General features: G+C 34.8%; 1 protein-coding gene across 1 annotated transcript; it reads right to left on the reverse strand.

The window, feature by feature from the left end:
• Positions 1 to 1,262: 1,262 nt before the first annotated feature.
• Positions 1,263 to 3,829, reverse strand: LOC130747249 (SNF1-related protein kinase regulatory subunit beta-3). The gene is made up of 3 exons (XM_057600120.1): positions 3,627 to 3,829; positions 1,821 to 1,916; positions 1,263 to 1,736 (listed from the first exon to the last, which is right to left on the reverse strand). Exons 2-3 carry the CDS (start codon positions 1,845 to 1,847, stop codon positions 1,407 to 1,409), a joined length of 357 nt encoding a protein of 118 aa, XP_057456103.1. The 5' UTR covers positions 1,848 to 1,916; positions 3,627 to 3,829; the 3' UTR covers positions 1,263 to 1,406.
• Between the last annotated feature and the right edge of the window lie 11,821 nt (positions 3,830 to 15,650).

Here is a 15,650-nt window from a genome sequence, read left to right on the forward strand (position 1 = left end):
TACAAACTCTTTTTTTTTTTGACAGCACAAAGGAAATTTATTAAAAAATCAACCATCCTGTTACAACATACTTAAAGCACTCAGACTCAGTTATTTATCAATTATGCTAAAATATTATGATCACTGATAATTTTGTAGTAGCACTGTAATTAGTTTAATTGAGATTCCTATTATGTGTATAAACTCTCTGGTGTGACATATATACATATAATCAAATCTATTGACATTTTTTTCTAATACAAGTATCTTATTGTGTGGTAGATGTAGGAATTTGAGAAGTTAATAAATGTGTGATTCATCTTGCCAACTTAGGTCATGAAATTCAATATCTTATTTCTGATAGTTATCACCTTCCTCCTTCTTTAAACTCCTTTATAAGGGAGCAAGATCTTTTTCCCTAGACTATTGTCTTAGCTTGTTTCTCTAGGCTTTAGGCTTTAGCTCCCTTTTGTTTTTTAAAAATAGTAGATGGAATAAATAAAACCTTAACATTAAAGGATAGAATGTAAAATAAGCTGAATGAAAATGAAAAGATGTTTCAAAAAAAATGAAGAAAATTTAAAACTTTTTTTTGATAAACCAATGAATTGCATTTAAAATTAGCACAAGGGGTAACAAACAAAAAAACCCAAATACAATAGAAAAAATTTAAACTTGAAATGGGTTGTATGCTCTTGTTCTTTATAAATCAGTCTCAATTATATATTTGAAGAGGCAATCATAATTGATTACAGAAATTATTAATCCACTTAATAGCTTGGTGTGCAAAACCAAGAAAAGTAAATGGAGACTTATAAATCAGTTTTTAAATTTTGGTCAAGAGGTTTGTGAAAGTTAATTGGAGACTTTAATCTATGTAGTGGGCTATATAGCCCATTTTGAAAGCCCCAGTTACGTAATCATCCCTCCTATCTCAGTCTTAAGATCTCAGAAGGTAATAACCAAAAAAAAGATCTCAGAAAGTTTTAAAAAAATCAATGAATGAAATTATAATCATACATATAATGAATCATGAACATGAGTTACCAACAGCCCATAATTCTTATCTTATAAAGTATAAACTGAATTACTCATTTTCAGAAAGCAAAGTTCAGAAAAATTATACAAGTGATTATAGGGTTCTCTTCCCAGAATATAGGTTAGTGAGCCATTACAAATTTCCATGTCATTAACCTATCCATTAAACCACTACCCAACACTAACATAATGATTGTGTAACCTGTACCGCACAACATTAAAAAGAATTTGCAAGTGAATAATACTTAGCGAGAATCAATCTAAGGTTCATTAAAATATTTACTGAGAAACAGTCTACAGTTCATTAAAATATCATTTCCTGCAATTCGAATATGAGGTCTACAATAAATCATTACAAACCAACAACGCTAAGGTTTTAAATATGCAGATCAAATGCTTGGACTTCCCCTTCTTTGGACTGGTTTGTAGAGCACGACTGTAACAAATTTTGAACGGAAGCGATGGGTGAATCCTACTGCCACCACAGATCTTGGGGACTCCCCATCCTCAATAAAAAGATGATTTAGAATAACATTTGGAGGCAATGGAAGAGTTCCTGAGGTGTCTCCTCTACTAGAGGGATAACTGAGTAAAGGGTGTTGCAAATGTGGAGGGGCAATAGGTGGATCCCGTGCATCATCTCCATTTCCAGTATAGACATTACTGTAACTGGAATCAGGAGACTTGGGAACTTCAAATCCCACGACCGTTACTTCATCCTGCAAGTAGTTTGTATCATTCAGACCAACAAATATACTAATAACAAGTAATTGAAGAAATCTTATAAAAAGGAAAACACTTGCATGATTTTCAGATTGTGAATTGTTCATCTTGGAATTGGACCCAGCCGTTAACAGTGTGAACACATCAATTAGGGCCCAAGTGAGATTCCAATATACCTGAAGAAAGAGCAGCTTTGCCTTAATGATAATGCATAAAAGCTTGATGCCAAAATTGATAACCCAAAGATGAAAGCTCATTGGTTAATTATGAAGAGGTAATTTTTAGTCATTTTACATAACTTGTAAAATTGGTTCAGAATTTAATCCACAACCAAATTAGAAAGACTACTGAAACAACAAAATGGATTAATGTTTTAACAAAATATGTCAAAAGGCATGCGAACAGTGAAGCATGGATGCATTTTACTAGCATAATACCTTCAGGGAAGGGAAAAGATCAACATCAAGATGAAAAGTTTTTATTGATGAAATATCAAATTAAAAATAAAATTCAGTATTCCAATATTAATGATAAAATGAAGTAACGTACTATTGTTTGCTTTACTTTTGACACAACGAAATGAAAGCAGGTTGTATTCATAATCCATATTGATATCCTTAAGCTAAATCTTCTAGACTGAGTGACTGACCACCCTTCATAAAAGATGTCATGTATCATGTCAGGCAAGCACCATTCCCCCCTTAGGGTGTCTTTGTAAGCTTTTAGAGGAGAGGAGGGGAGGGAAGGGGTAAGCCCTTCCCTTGTTTGGGAGTCCCAAGTCCCCTAAACACCTCAATTTGGGGGAACTAAAAATTATAACTAAAAGGGGGGTTTTGGATACCCCAAAACCTTCTCCCCCCCCCCCCCCCACCCTCTCAGGTCAGGGACTTCTCATAGCCTCTTCCCTTCCCTCCCCACCAAAACTCAACTCACAAACACACCCTTAATGAAATGCATCTTGTACTATGCAGTAAGAATCAAACCCAGGACTGCTCTCATGAAAATTCTAGAAATCATTCCAATCCAGTGACGGCACATTGAGAAAAGCTAAATTCTCTGACCATTACACAGTACAGGTTTAACCATAATTGTATGCTTTAAATTGACATTTAGCTGGATTAAACTAGCATTATAATTGTCATAAAAAATGAAAATAAGGATATTTGCAAATCAAGGTCTCGTTATGGAGCTCGCTCCATAATTACAGTATGGTAAGATATAATAAGTGTTGAGACTTGAGATTATAAGCTAGAACGATGCAACTACACAATTACAAACCACACAGGGTGACACTGCATACACATACAGAGTTGTTCAGGTTTGAAGGAGCAACGACATGCAAAATAAGTGAAAATACACATCTATTATAGTAAATAGAGGGCATCTGAATGCACTAAAGGTACTAGCAGGACCAAATCATCAAACCTAAAAGCATATAAAAATCAAGCAAAGATACTACATGCGAAAATCTGCAAATCTTCCTTCTGACCCCTAAATTGTCACTTCATTTACAGAAGTCACACACTACATAGAATTGAAACATAAACTGAACATGAACAAAAATCACGATACAGCTCCACAGTCCATAGAAACTACCCATGCAAATTTCCTAATCAAATCAAAATTCAAGCATTCCACCCAAACAACCAGTAATTGAAAACATGGTATGCATAGTGCACACACATCAAAAGTCATCAATTTTTTCCCAAACAGAAACGTAACGAAAACCCACCAACCAAATCGAATACCCAGTTCACTAAATTCAACTACGAAACAAAATGCAGCACAAGGGAAACGAAAAATTCCTGATTCACAGAGTATTCACCGGAAAAAAAATCGCATGCAAGGTGCAGAGTACATTGAAGGCAGGGAACAGAAGAGCGTACCAATTGACGGAACACGGAGGGGTTTCGCGAACGGAATCGGAAGATGGAGAGAGAATTGGAGTCTGTAGGCGAAGCGCGGAAGAAGAAAGGGAAGGTGTGAGTCTGCAATTGCAAACCCTAACGCGACGGAGGAGGAAGATGAAGGAGGAGATACCCGACGAGAGAAAGCAATATGTCAAAGTCTAGTGCCCCTGATTGCGAGGAATTTGTCTATACAAATAAAATTATTTTTAATAAATAATAATTGCTCAATTTAGATTATAATAAAATTGATTAAATTGGGAAAGTTATGAACTTTTGCAATTGATTAAGAATTTAAATTTTTGTATCGAGATGTTGTGTTGTGACTATACTTGGTGGTTGCAAACAAACCCGCTTAGCTAGGTTAGTTTGGAGGAAGCATTCGGTTGTCTATGCGTGATCTTGATTGTCTGGACATGATGAAGGTTAATTTTGATGCTTATATTTTCGCGTATGATTCAAGTTTTGGTATCGCTTCGTAGGATTAGCGGTTGTGACAACTTCATCTTCTTTAGATGTCTTATCTCTTGCTATTGCATAGGCTATGTGCTTTCGCTAGCTTCACCAACGGTTTATTGCACTTTTTTTTGCAGTTGATATCCGACTAACTAAAGTCCGAATGTAATGAGTTAGACTCAATCTCACTCAGACCATACTAGAGGAAGACTAAGACTCCACTAATCTAATTAACTAATTAAGCCGGACTATTTAGCTTGTTTGAACTATAGTTTGGTGGTTACATGCTACTTGACAGTTTAGTTATTCCACCTAGGTGTGTAGTTATCAGCTGAGAATTAAAGAGATGACGCAACCTATCGAACACCAAGTATATATGTAGTTTTGAATGTCAAAGAAAAGTAGACTATAATCATTCTATCGACTTTCCTATACTCCATACACATTATCTGGTCTGACATGAGCGTTAAAGTGTCTTTTGCAAGTACTCTCTGCCATCATGTTGCATCTTTGCTCCGCCCATCTATCTTGCAAAGCTAGAGGTTTTGGAAGAACAATTTGTATCGTTTATGGAGAATCGATAAATATATTCTCATTACTGATGGTGGGTACCTGTTGTCAAACCATGCAAGGATGTCAACAACCTTAAATAGGAGGCATTGTTATGGAAGATCGAGAAGTGAAAGTTGCAAGAATTCATCCTCGACATGAAGAAGAAATGGTGGAGAATGTTCTAAACATGGAGGACTTGATCATGCATTTTGAATGCCAAAATCAATAATTCGAGAAATCATATCAGCTGAGATTTTAAGTCCTAGAAGTTGAAAGAAGGATAGTAGATTTCAATATTTAGAGCAACTCCAATGCCTTGGCTCTTATTTGGGCTCTTATACACTATTCAGCACTATTCTGCACTATTCATGTGCCACATCAGATCTAAGAGCCTGAAGCAGATTTTGCTCCAATGCATGGGCTCTTAAATTACTATTACAAGGATCTCATCCGTATCCCACCATACAACATTAAATTATAATATCTATTTTCACCCAATTTAGATTTAAAATTTAATACTAAATCAATACTATAATTAAATTAAATTATTTCCTTTTAATTTCCTTAATACTATAATTAAATATTGATGTTTGGGTTGAAAGTAAAAAAAAATATTGGGCTGATCAAGGAGTCCAAAGATGATTTAAAAAAAATAGTCCAAATATAAAAAACCGGCCAGGCCGGTCAAACCAGCCCAAACGGGCAAAAAACCGGCTCCATCCGGTCAAAACCGGTTTGGAACCGGTCCACAACGGCCGGATGACCTACTCAGCAAGTCACCCCCTATATAATGATTTTTTCCTCTCTTCCTCACCCAAAACCCTAGCCGCTCCTACTCTCTCCTTCTCTCTGAAAACACGTCTTCTTCCTCCTCTCTTCATTTCTTCTTCTCTCTTCCTCTAAACCTCTCCCTTTCTTCCTCCTTTCTTCTCCCCTCTTCTTCACCGCCACCAAAACCCACCAAATCGAGTGACCACCACCAAACACCCACCACTGCAACCTAACCGCCACCAAACACCCACCCCCGCAACCAAAACCCACCTCACCGCCACTGACCCACCACAAAACAACCCTCACCGCCACCAATTTGTCGCACATGCAAAGCAATAGCAGTCCAGATCAATGTTTCAAGCTCTACATCGATAGTTCCAGTAGCAGATCGGTGACATGCAAGAACAGACCTCAGATCGGAGCTATATTGTTTTTTTTTCCATTGTAAAAATTTAATCTTTGAGAAATTTTCTTCCTTTATCTAATGAAAGGTTGATTTTTGGTTGTTAATGGATGAATTTCTGGTAAAATTTGTGTCTCTGTTCATCTTCTTTTCCCATTCTGTTACTGTTCCCTCGTTTTCTTGTTGATGAATGTGAGAGAAAATAATAATTTTTTAATGTAAGAGCCCATAAAGCAGGGGCTCTTGCACAAGAGCCTCTGCACTGTAGCTAAGAGCTTGAAGGCTCTCTCCAACGCACAGAAAAAATAAGAGCCGGCTCTTAAAACCTCCAGCTGGGCTAAGAGCCCAGCGTTGGAGTTGCTCTTAAAGAGACTTTATGGAGATGTCAACTCATCATGGGCTATACTAAAGGAGATGAGAGAGAGAGAGAGAGAGAGAGAGAGAGAGAGAGAGATGAAGCCCAACATAATTATGTCATAAAGTACTTTTTTCAGACCATTCGTTTTTAGCACATATCCATCATCCCTTCACGGAGGAAATTATGCTCGTAGAAATTTCAAAAAAAAATATAAGAAATCAACAAATGTTAAACCATATTCCAGTAGGGATGGCAATATGGGCTCAGCCCGTTGGGCCAGCCACCCCCGCCACTGTTTTGGGGCGGGTGGGGCTGAAAAATGTAGCCCAAAAAAAGTTTTAACCCGCCCCGTTCGAGCCCGCAATTTAACGGGTTGAAGGCGGGCTGGGACGGGTTGGCCCGCGGGTTTTGTTTTTTTATTGGTGTGGGCTGGTGAGGGCTGATTTGGGCTGATTTTTTTTCTCTTTCATAAAAATTCTCTTATCTCACGGCCCAGCAAAGTGCAAGTTTAGTAAACACACTAAAAACAAAATCAATTGAATAATTAATCAATAGAAAAAAATAAAAAAATAAAAAAGAGGATAGATTGAGAGTCTACGTGGGTGGTTCAGGATTCTTATCCTCTTCTACTTTGTCTCCTAACATGATAACAAGTTAAAAAAGTAAAAAGCCTAATCTTACAATATCAAAGACAAAGAGGATAGCAATTGATATTGAGGAGAAGTGAAAATTGAAAACGCACTGCTGCTTGTTTTCCATCGTCTTTTTGCATGTTTTTATTATTTGCATTCTTTTATATATATATATATATATAGTTGTATATATATCAACTGTCAAAAAGATTGTTTTTATTCTTTGTTAGAATTTTATTATTTGCATCCTCTCATATTATTTAGAAAAAAATATAATACAACAATTATTTTAGGTTTTTCTACTAAAATAGTTATTTTTTATTTCCTTAACATAGTGGCCCATGGGTTGGCCCGCTAGCCCGCCCGTTGGCGGGGTGGGCTAGAATTTTGAGCCCACCTTTTTTGGCGGGCTGGCCCAACCTGTCTCGTTTATGGCGGGCTATTGGCGGGACAGAGCGGACTGGCCCGTTTTGCCATCCCTATATTCCAGTGATTTTGACCACATTGAGCATCTTGACATATTCATCACCTCTATGTTGTTTATTAGTAGTGTCTTAGATCCTCCTATCCACATGACTTTCCCTTCAATGTTGAGGAAAGGTCATGCCTTGAAGTGGTTTCACTCTCTTCCTTCTAATTCTATTAGACGATGTGAGAAGTTGGCCAATCACAACATGAATCTAACATGAAAATTACAAGTTCGGAGAACCACAATCATTATCTATACAGATGACAAAAGAATAACTTTTACACTATTTTAACAACACATAATCTTTTTTCCCAACCACTACATGACTTTGGTAAATCAAAATACATCTCACAATACTTTAAAGTAATAAAAAAAAAACAAAGCCATATAAAAGCTTCAAGTGTTGATGCATCTTAAAATAAAGAACTTGTGTTAATATATAACTTTGACATCTCTTTAAATTTGTCATCTTAAGCAATGTAAAACTTCTCTAAGATTATTTCCTCAACATTCCTTTCCCTTTACCATAATAGGCTATATGTGAATAATGTTACTTTGATAATTGATTTTCACCTTCACCTTAGCTTAAGATGAAGAAAAATGAGAGAAATGAGTCATATGATTTATGATGATACAGGAAATACAGAGAGAGATATGAAGAAAAATATGTAAAAATGAGATGGAAGAGAAAGTAAGGTGTGTGTATTAATGTTTTGTTCACCAATCAATTCCACCTCCACCTTAGAAAGTAGTGAAGAAATGAGAGAGAAATAAATGATAGGATATGTGATGTAACAGGAAATGCAGAGAGAGATAAAAACAAAAATGAGTGAGAATGAGATGGAAGAGAAGTGAGGTGTGTATAACTCGTGTGTATATCATTACTCAAACTCGCTATATGCATGGGACTCGTTTTGCTATTGCCCCTTGACAACTATATAAATCATAATTCATGATGTGCCATTTGATTTCACATTGTAGGTTAAAGTTCATCCACTATGAGATAGCAAATATTAAACTCAAAAATAGAAAAGAAAAGAAAAGATGAATAAGCAAGAGTACTAGTGTGAGTGTGACAAGGGGGGAGTGTCACGTGGGCATGAAGCAATGTTGGTGCTGCAGAATAAAAGAGGCTGTACGGCCGGGACCGCGAGGCGGAGGGAGAAGTAGTGAAGGAGGAGCTTACACGCTGTCTTCTTCTTTGCTTTTGATCTCCCGTCATCGTCAAAAGTTTAATCACTCATGATATATATAATGCTACATATATACACCCTACGATCCATATAGCTTATAAGCTACAACGTGGTGGTGGAGTAGAGGTGGTACTTATGAACAAATCTCATTCTATTAAAATTCACTTGGAAAATAAATTCACTTGGAAAATATCGAGTAAAGAGTACTCAACAAGTCTTGATACTTAGAATGAGAAAAGATTAAAGAGAGAAATGACGAGTCAGTATATAATTTGATGTGATAAAAAATGATAAATAAAAAGAAAAATGAGATGTATGTGAATTATCTCGTGCCTATGTATCATAATTCAATTATGTATTTGCACTCATAAAACGAAGATAAGTAATATGGGTTCATTTCAATTCAAGCCTACCCTTTTTGGCCAATAATTGTTGTTCACTGATCACATAGCAAAGGTGAGAAATTAATTGAGCGAGAAGGTGGTGGGGATGCTCATGATCAAAATTTAGCGTATCATCAACTCCATGATTGTTGAACTTGTCAATGTGATTTTGAGCTTGCTAAGGATGAGATGGGTTTGATTTGATTAAAGATTTTATGCTTGTTTAATTTGATTGATTCATTTGATTGTCTTAGCTAGCTAGGTGTGCATGTGTATGAAGGGTATTTATCCTCTTACAATAGTCAAAGATTAATTCAGAGAGATCACTACTGTATTAATTTGACATTTAATGAGTTTTAATGACATTAGAATAGTTAATAAGAGTTAATTATGATTTTTCTACCATTAAGATGTAGGGGTGTACAAGACCCGGCCCTACCCACCAATCCGTCCTGGCCCAAGCCTTTAGGGTCGGGTTCAACCCGGCCCGATCATTAAAAGAGACCGGGTTTGGGTTGATCTTTGAGTTACCCGACTTCGGGTAGGGTCGGGTTCGGGTTGACACTCGGGTCACCCGACCCGTCCCACATATATTTATAAAATTTTAATTTGTTATAATGATTAAAATGTGATGCATGGTGCTCAAATTTATCTTACCATGTAGATGAAATTAAAATGTTTAACATTTGCCTTATGAATTAAATAAACGTTGGTCAAACTATTGACACTTTCATGCTCTAACAAGAGAAAATCATGTGTGTGTATTATGCATATGTGAGACAAGTGAAGAAATGATCAAACAAAATGTAAACCTCTCAAGTGCAATAGATTATGAAAGAATTGGATTCTTTCAAGTTATTTCTTCTAAAAAATAGTTCCAACTTATAACTCTTTTAGTATGTTATTATCTTTAAATTTTACCATTAGTATCAAATAGTCTTAAACTTATTGACCCTTGGGCCAACCCGGTCTCGTCCTACATAGACCCGTCCTAAATTGGACCCGCATAATGTCGGGTTGCTTCGCGTCTAGGGACGGGTTAGGGTCTATGAATTGACCCGATCAATATTTAGGGCCGGTTAGAGTTAACCAAAACTCGTCCCAACCCATCCCTTGTACACCTCTATTAAGATGTATGCTGACAAAGTCTTTTTCTTTAATGATTATGATTATTTTATATAAAAAATTGAATGTAATATCTTACATTCAAAATGATATCAAATATTTCATAATAGAATTGATACCAAATAATTTTAAAGGATTGATCGGGAAATTAACTCTTGTATTTTATGTTTGCGTATATACATCTGGAAGATTAAAATGATTTTGGTATATTGATTCAAATATACCAATAGAAAAATTTACACGAACAAAAAAAGTCATAATTTACATTTGAAACCTTTTACTTACATAATAATAGAAAAATAATAAACAAATATACACAAAAACAATACCCTTATAAATTAATATGGGTTGTAAAATCATGCATGTGTTTAACTATATTAACAATTGATTTAAAAAAACTACATTGACAATTAATAATTATGCATTTTTTTATAAAATTAGAACTATTTTTATAAATTTAGTGTTAATATTTTACTATAAATTAAAATATTAATAATACTATCTAGTTTATATATGATAGTTTTAAAATATTTTTATTACATAGTTTGTAAAAAAATTATGTGATAATTTTGCTTACAATCACATGTTTAATTTTATTTTAATTTTTGTAAAAGAAATTTCTTTAACGCCCAATAAATATATATATATATATATATATATATATATATATATTGTGTATGCATGTATTGAATATATAATGAAAAATGTATTAATTTGAGTCTTATGACTTCTTTTGTACAAGATCTAAGGCCCAACCTAATGGTAGATGGCCAAATAGCTAGTGATGGATGTTGGGGTGAAGCATGATGGAAATTGGAATAGAGGTGGTACCTACAAAATCAAAGCAAGCATTATACATTCTCAGTTGGAGGATGGAAGTGTTAGAATAGAAGTAACTTGCAGGTGTTAGCTGAGCCATGTCATGTGCGCCATTATCGCTCTGTGGGTGGAAAGGACTCTGGTTGTCGTCTCATGTGATGTGAGCTGCAACTCATATGTAATGCATGGCTTTATTCACTATGTTTGTAGGTTGAGGGTGTAAAACTTTTCTTCTTTCTTTCCTCAAATTCAACTTTTAAAATACATTGTATTTGAATGTTCAACCACGTACTCTAATATGATTGAATGTTCACTTGTTCCATATTTAGACCAAAAATGACGTTTATTCATAAGTTACAATAAATATCTTCTTAGAACGTGTTAAAATGTTTTTCAACAATTGATTTTTGTTAGCACAATATCGGGAATAAGGAATTAGAGTCGAGAGAAATACATAAGTCTTTAACCACGGAGTTCGGTCAAATTTTCTACGTCTGCGATTATATAGCAGCTAGAGTTTTGTTTATTGATTATGATTCACAATATCATAGGGTTATAGTGTTGCAAGCATATATATGGATTCTAATGATCCAGATTACAATATTACACATAAACCGTACTCCGGCCTCGCTCTGTGTTCACTTGACATTACACATGAGTCATACTCAACAATTTTGATGCCTTTATCAATTGTGTGATGAAGCTTTTATGAGAAATATAATGAGTTTTGTAATTGGCATTAAGGAAGTTAAGAAGACTTTATCCAAATATGTTTTTAATTAATGAATTAAACATATATCTAAATAATATTGTTAATGGGAGTTCGGCCATCTTTAATTTGTTGAGATTCGCAAGGAAATGGCCAAGGATTGACTAGTGTCTTTGAGGAGGATCTCCCGCTAGTGCAATCTTCTCGAGGATCTCCTTGATGTGTGGATTTTGGATGCACTATTTTTTGAGTTTGAAATTCTCTTGTTTTTTTTGGAAATTCTCTTGTTGAGAAATTCTTTAATTATTTTGTTTGTTTAGTAATTTTTCGATGTATCAATTTTTTTGTCATGATTTTTGTGTTGGAGTGGCACAAACGAAGACGAGGCTAAGAGTGAAACCTTCCCATCCACATTACCTAAGATGCCAAGTGCATTGAACATAAATGCACTTTTGGTCCCCTACTTATACTCTTTGTGCAAAAATGGTCCCTAAACTTAAAAAATTGCAATTTTGATCCCACACGTTTACATCTGTTAGCACTTTTGGTTTTCCGTTGCCTTTCTGTGAAAAATCTAACGGTTTCTGGAATTTCCAGAAATATTCATCTCCTTCTTCATCACATTCATCATGTTCTTGACCAATATCATCACCTCACTAAACCATCCCCAGAAACATGAAATTCTCACCCTTAATTTCTTATTTCTAAACACAACACCATAATCAAACCTTAATATTTAAAATTGACACATGATGAATGTGATGAAGAAGGAGATGAATATTTCTTTAACAGAACCAACACTTTGTCGAAAACTAGAGTGCTGGAAGTAATCAAAATGTAGAATGTAGATGGAAATGCAATGAGACTAAAGCCAGTAGCTTTAAGAAAAACACAATCACAAAATTAAGCATGAGAAGAACGAGAAAGGAATGTTTGAAAAATAAACACTAGCAGTGTGTTTGATGGAAAGAAACCCAAAAACTATGATGCTTGAAGCCACAAAAGATCGAAACGCAGATCTGGCAGTGGACGACGGAAAGGAGCGAACTTGATGTCGTTTTCGTTGACACCGTCATGGAAGGAGAGTCGGAGCAGAGAAGAAATCGAATGAGAGTCACTAATTTTAGCTTTGTGGGACTGATTTTTTCCTTGTGGGGTTTCTACTTTAGCCTCTTGGGTGAAACAAAGTTTGCATCTTTCTTGGAATTTTTATAGTTTTGTGGGACTGGTTTTTTCCTTGTGGGTTTCTAATTTTCTATGCAAATTGAATGAGAGTCACTAATTTTTCTCTTAAATGACATTTGGGTTTGGGTACGTTTCCAGGGATGATTTAGTGAGGTGATGATATTGGAGATGAAGATGTGAACTAATATTTGTGGAAATTCCAGAAACTATTAGATTTTAGACGGAAAACTAGAAATGCAAATGGAGGTAAACGTGTGGGACTAAAATTGTAATTTTTAAAGTTTAAGGACCATTTTCGCACAAATTATATAAGTGGGGGACCAAAAGAGCAGTTAAGCCTATCTATATACATCTCTCACAAAACCTTCGAGTGAGTAATTGTTCAACTCTTAATTTTTTATTCAATGTAGAACTATTTTCATCTACACTTGTACTTTAACAATTCCCTTCAAGTGCAATAATGTTTAGTTGACAGTTTAAATCAACCTCCGCCTTGTGAGGTAAAGAAGAAATGAGAGGGAAATGTGTGATATAATTTGTGATGTAACAGAAAATATAAATAGAGATAGAAATAAAAATGTGTGGAAATGAAATGAAAGAGAAAGTGAGGTGTGTATGTATCATTACTCATCCATCAACTTTTACAGTATTGTTTCATTGGCAATTCAATTTATCTGCATTTTTTTTATCACATCATCTATCATATAAGTGTGTTTGAAGTGTCAGTCACAAGGGGTGGCACAAGTGGTGAATGTGCATTTCCTTAAGGGATTTCACCTAGGCTTCTGGTCCGGGTTCGATCCCCTCTGAGGTTAAAAATAAAAACCTTTGTGGTCAGGGATATCACTACCGTATCCCGAGCCAAATTAGTCACGTGAGGCCCCTTTCCCCCGTGGAAACTGGTGGCTAAAGGAGAAAAAAAAAAGTGTGAGCCATATTTTTTTTTAATCAGCAAAGCAAAAGATGTATTAATATGCCATCACATAATATATATCACGCATCATTTTTCTCCCTCTCAATTTCATTGACTTACCAATTGGGTGCTATACCCTCATGGCCCTCTACACACACTTTCCAAAATTATTGAATTCATCTTTGATTCACGGATTTTTGGGGCAACTAGGCATGACATGGTGTGGGGCGGACACGAACTGTAGGTAGAAACAGAGTATCAGGCCCAACCCCAGCACATATGAGACATGACAGTAGCAGATTTGTAGGTGTGGGTCGCATAATCAGTGAGGATCTGAACATTCAATTCAATGACACTCCATTCTCAGGGACCACGATCTGCTTAACTCCACTCTCATTTAGCTTCTGGTCCTGTTCTCCACATCCACATGAGTTTTTTTCATTCCACATAACACAAATTTAAAACTTTAAGCCTGTTTGGGGTGATTTTTAATTTTATTTAAAACAAATCAGTTTTTTTAAAAGAAATTTTAAAATTAAAATCAGCATTCAATATTATAAGTCTTATTTTAGTTTTTAATGGTTTTTGATTTTAAAAAGTTGTTATAAATAGTGCACAATCTGTACCAAAAAAAAAACAGTACACAATAGTCAACATCCTTGACATCTTTTATTAAACATTACACTATATGGTGTGGTGGTTGATGTTACCTGATGGTGATAAAAGTGGTGGTGATAGAGGAAGAGGTGGATGTTACTTGGTGGTGCTAACAGTGATGGCAGTGTTGGATAGTGGTAGTTGTTGCGGTGGTGGTTTGTAGTGGTTGTGGCAGTTGGTGGCGGTGGTGATGTGAGGTGGTGGTGGCTATGGTGGTAGTGGTGAAGTTGGTGGCAGTGGTGATCATAGTGATGGTGGTGGTAGTAGCCGTGATGGAGATAGTAATATTGGTGCATGGTAAATGATCCAATCACAAAATTATTGGTTATAATAACAATGATCCAATCACAAAATTATTTTTGTGGTTTTAAAAATTGTGGTAAATACAGTTTTGTAATTAATAAAAAATGATTATTTCAATTTTATTTTAATTGAGGTTTTCGAATATAAATATGAAAATAAATAAAAAACTTGCAACCATTATGGATAGAATATTGGTTAAGGAAAACAAAGTACATGCCAAACTTATGTTGATAGTTTGTTTAAAAGTACCTCTATCATTATTTATATCATAACACAATTTTAATTTTTTTGGATTCAACTCCGATTACCTCCATAAGTTATAGTATGACTTCGAAATCATATGTCGCTTACAGAAATACTTATAAATTTCTCACAACACATTGCTCATATTAGTAGCGAAAACCAAACACACAACTTTTAAAAAGAAATCCACATCTGTACCACTGAGTTACTAGTGTTGACAAACACATTTTTATGTAATATAATGTCTAACCACTCACTCATAGATCTAATTTTATATTATTCTTTTTCTCAGTAAATACAAATTTGAGATTAGATTTGAGATTTTTTTATCAAATTTTGTAATCCTCTTTATGTGGAGGAGAATACTTAATTATTAAATTGTAATCCACATAAAAGAGATAGATCATTATTATATGTTGTTATCTTACTCGTAGTGGAGATTCATTTTAATCCTATTTATTTGCTAATATTATTTCCACATTAAAATGGATAAGGAGGTGGAATCAATGGATCTCTTGCTAGTGACTTACTTTTTGCGTGGTAGATTTGGTCAGTGGCTAAATGAAAAAAGCAATTTATTTTGATTTTGCCAACAGAACCTGAAAATTTGCTGCTTGAATGGATTTGTTTATCTCATAGACTTAGTTCTTGTAATTGATTTTATTGATTTTCTTTTATCTCAGCTTAATTTTTGGAGTTTTAGTCATATGAGAAACAATTGTTTTTGCAGTTGGATTAGCCAAATATGGTTGTGATGGGAGAACATATTTGAGCCCTTTTGTAAAAGGACTTTTTAAAAAAAAAAAACTAAAAAAAAAAATTATTTATCTTT

This window comes from Lotus japonicus, chromosome 3 (genome assembly GCF_012489685.1).
Source record: "Lotus japonicus ecotype B-129 chromosome 3, LjGifu_v1.2".
Classification (NCBI taxonomy): domain Eukaryota; kingdom Viridiplantae; phylum Streptophyta; class Magnoliopsida; order Fabales; family Fabaceae; genus Lotus; species Lotus japonicus.

Bases quoted from the DNA above. Each gene is read 5' to 3' on its own strand.
- LOC130747249 (XM_057600120.1), bottom strand. From the start codon at position 1,847: ATGAACAATTCACAATCTGAAAATCAT. The intron at 1,737-1,820 runs GCAAGTGTTTTC...AACTACTTGCAG, and splicing joins ATTCACAATCTGAAAATCAT to GATGAAGTAACGGTCGTGGG.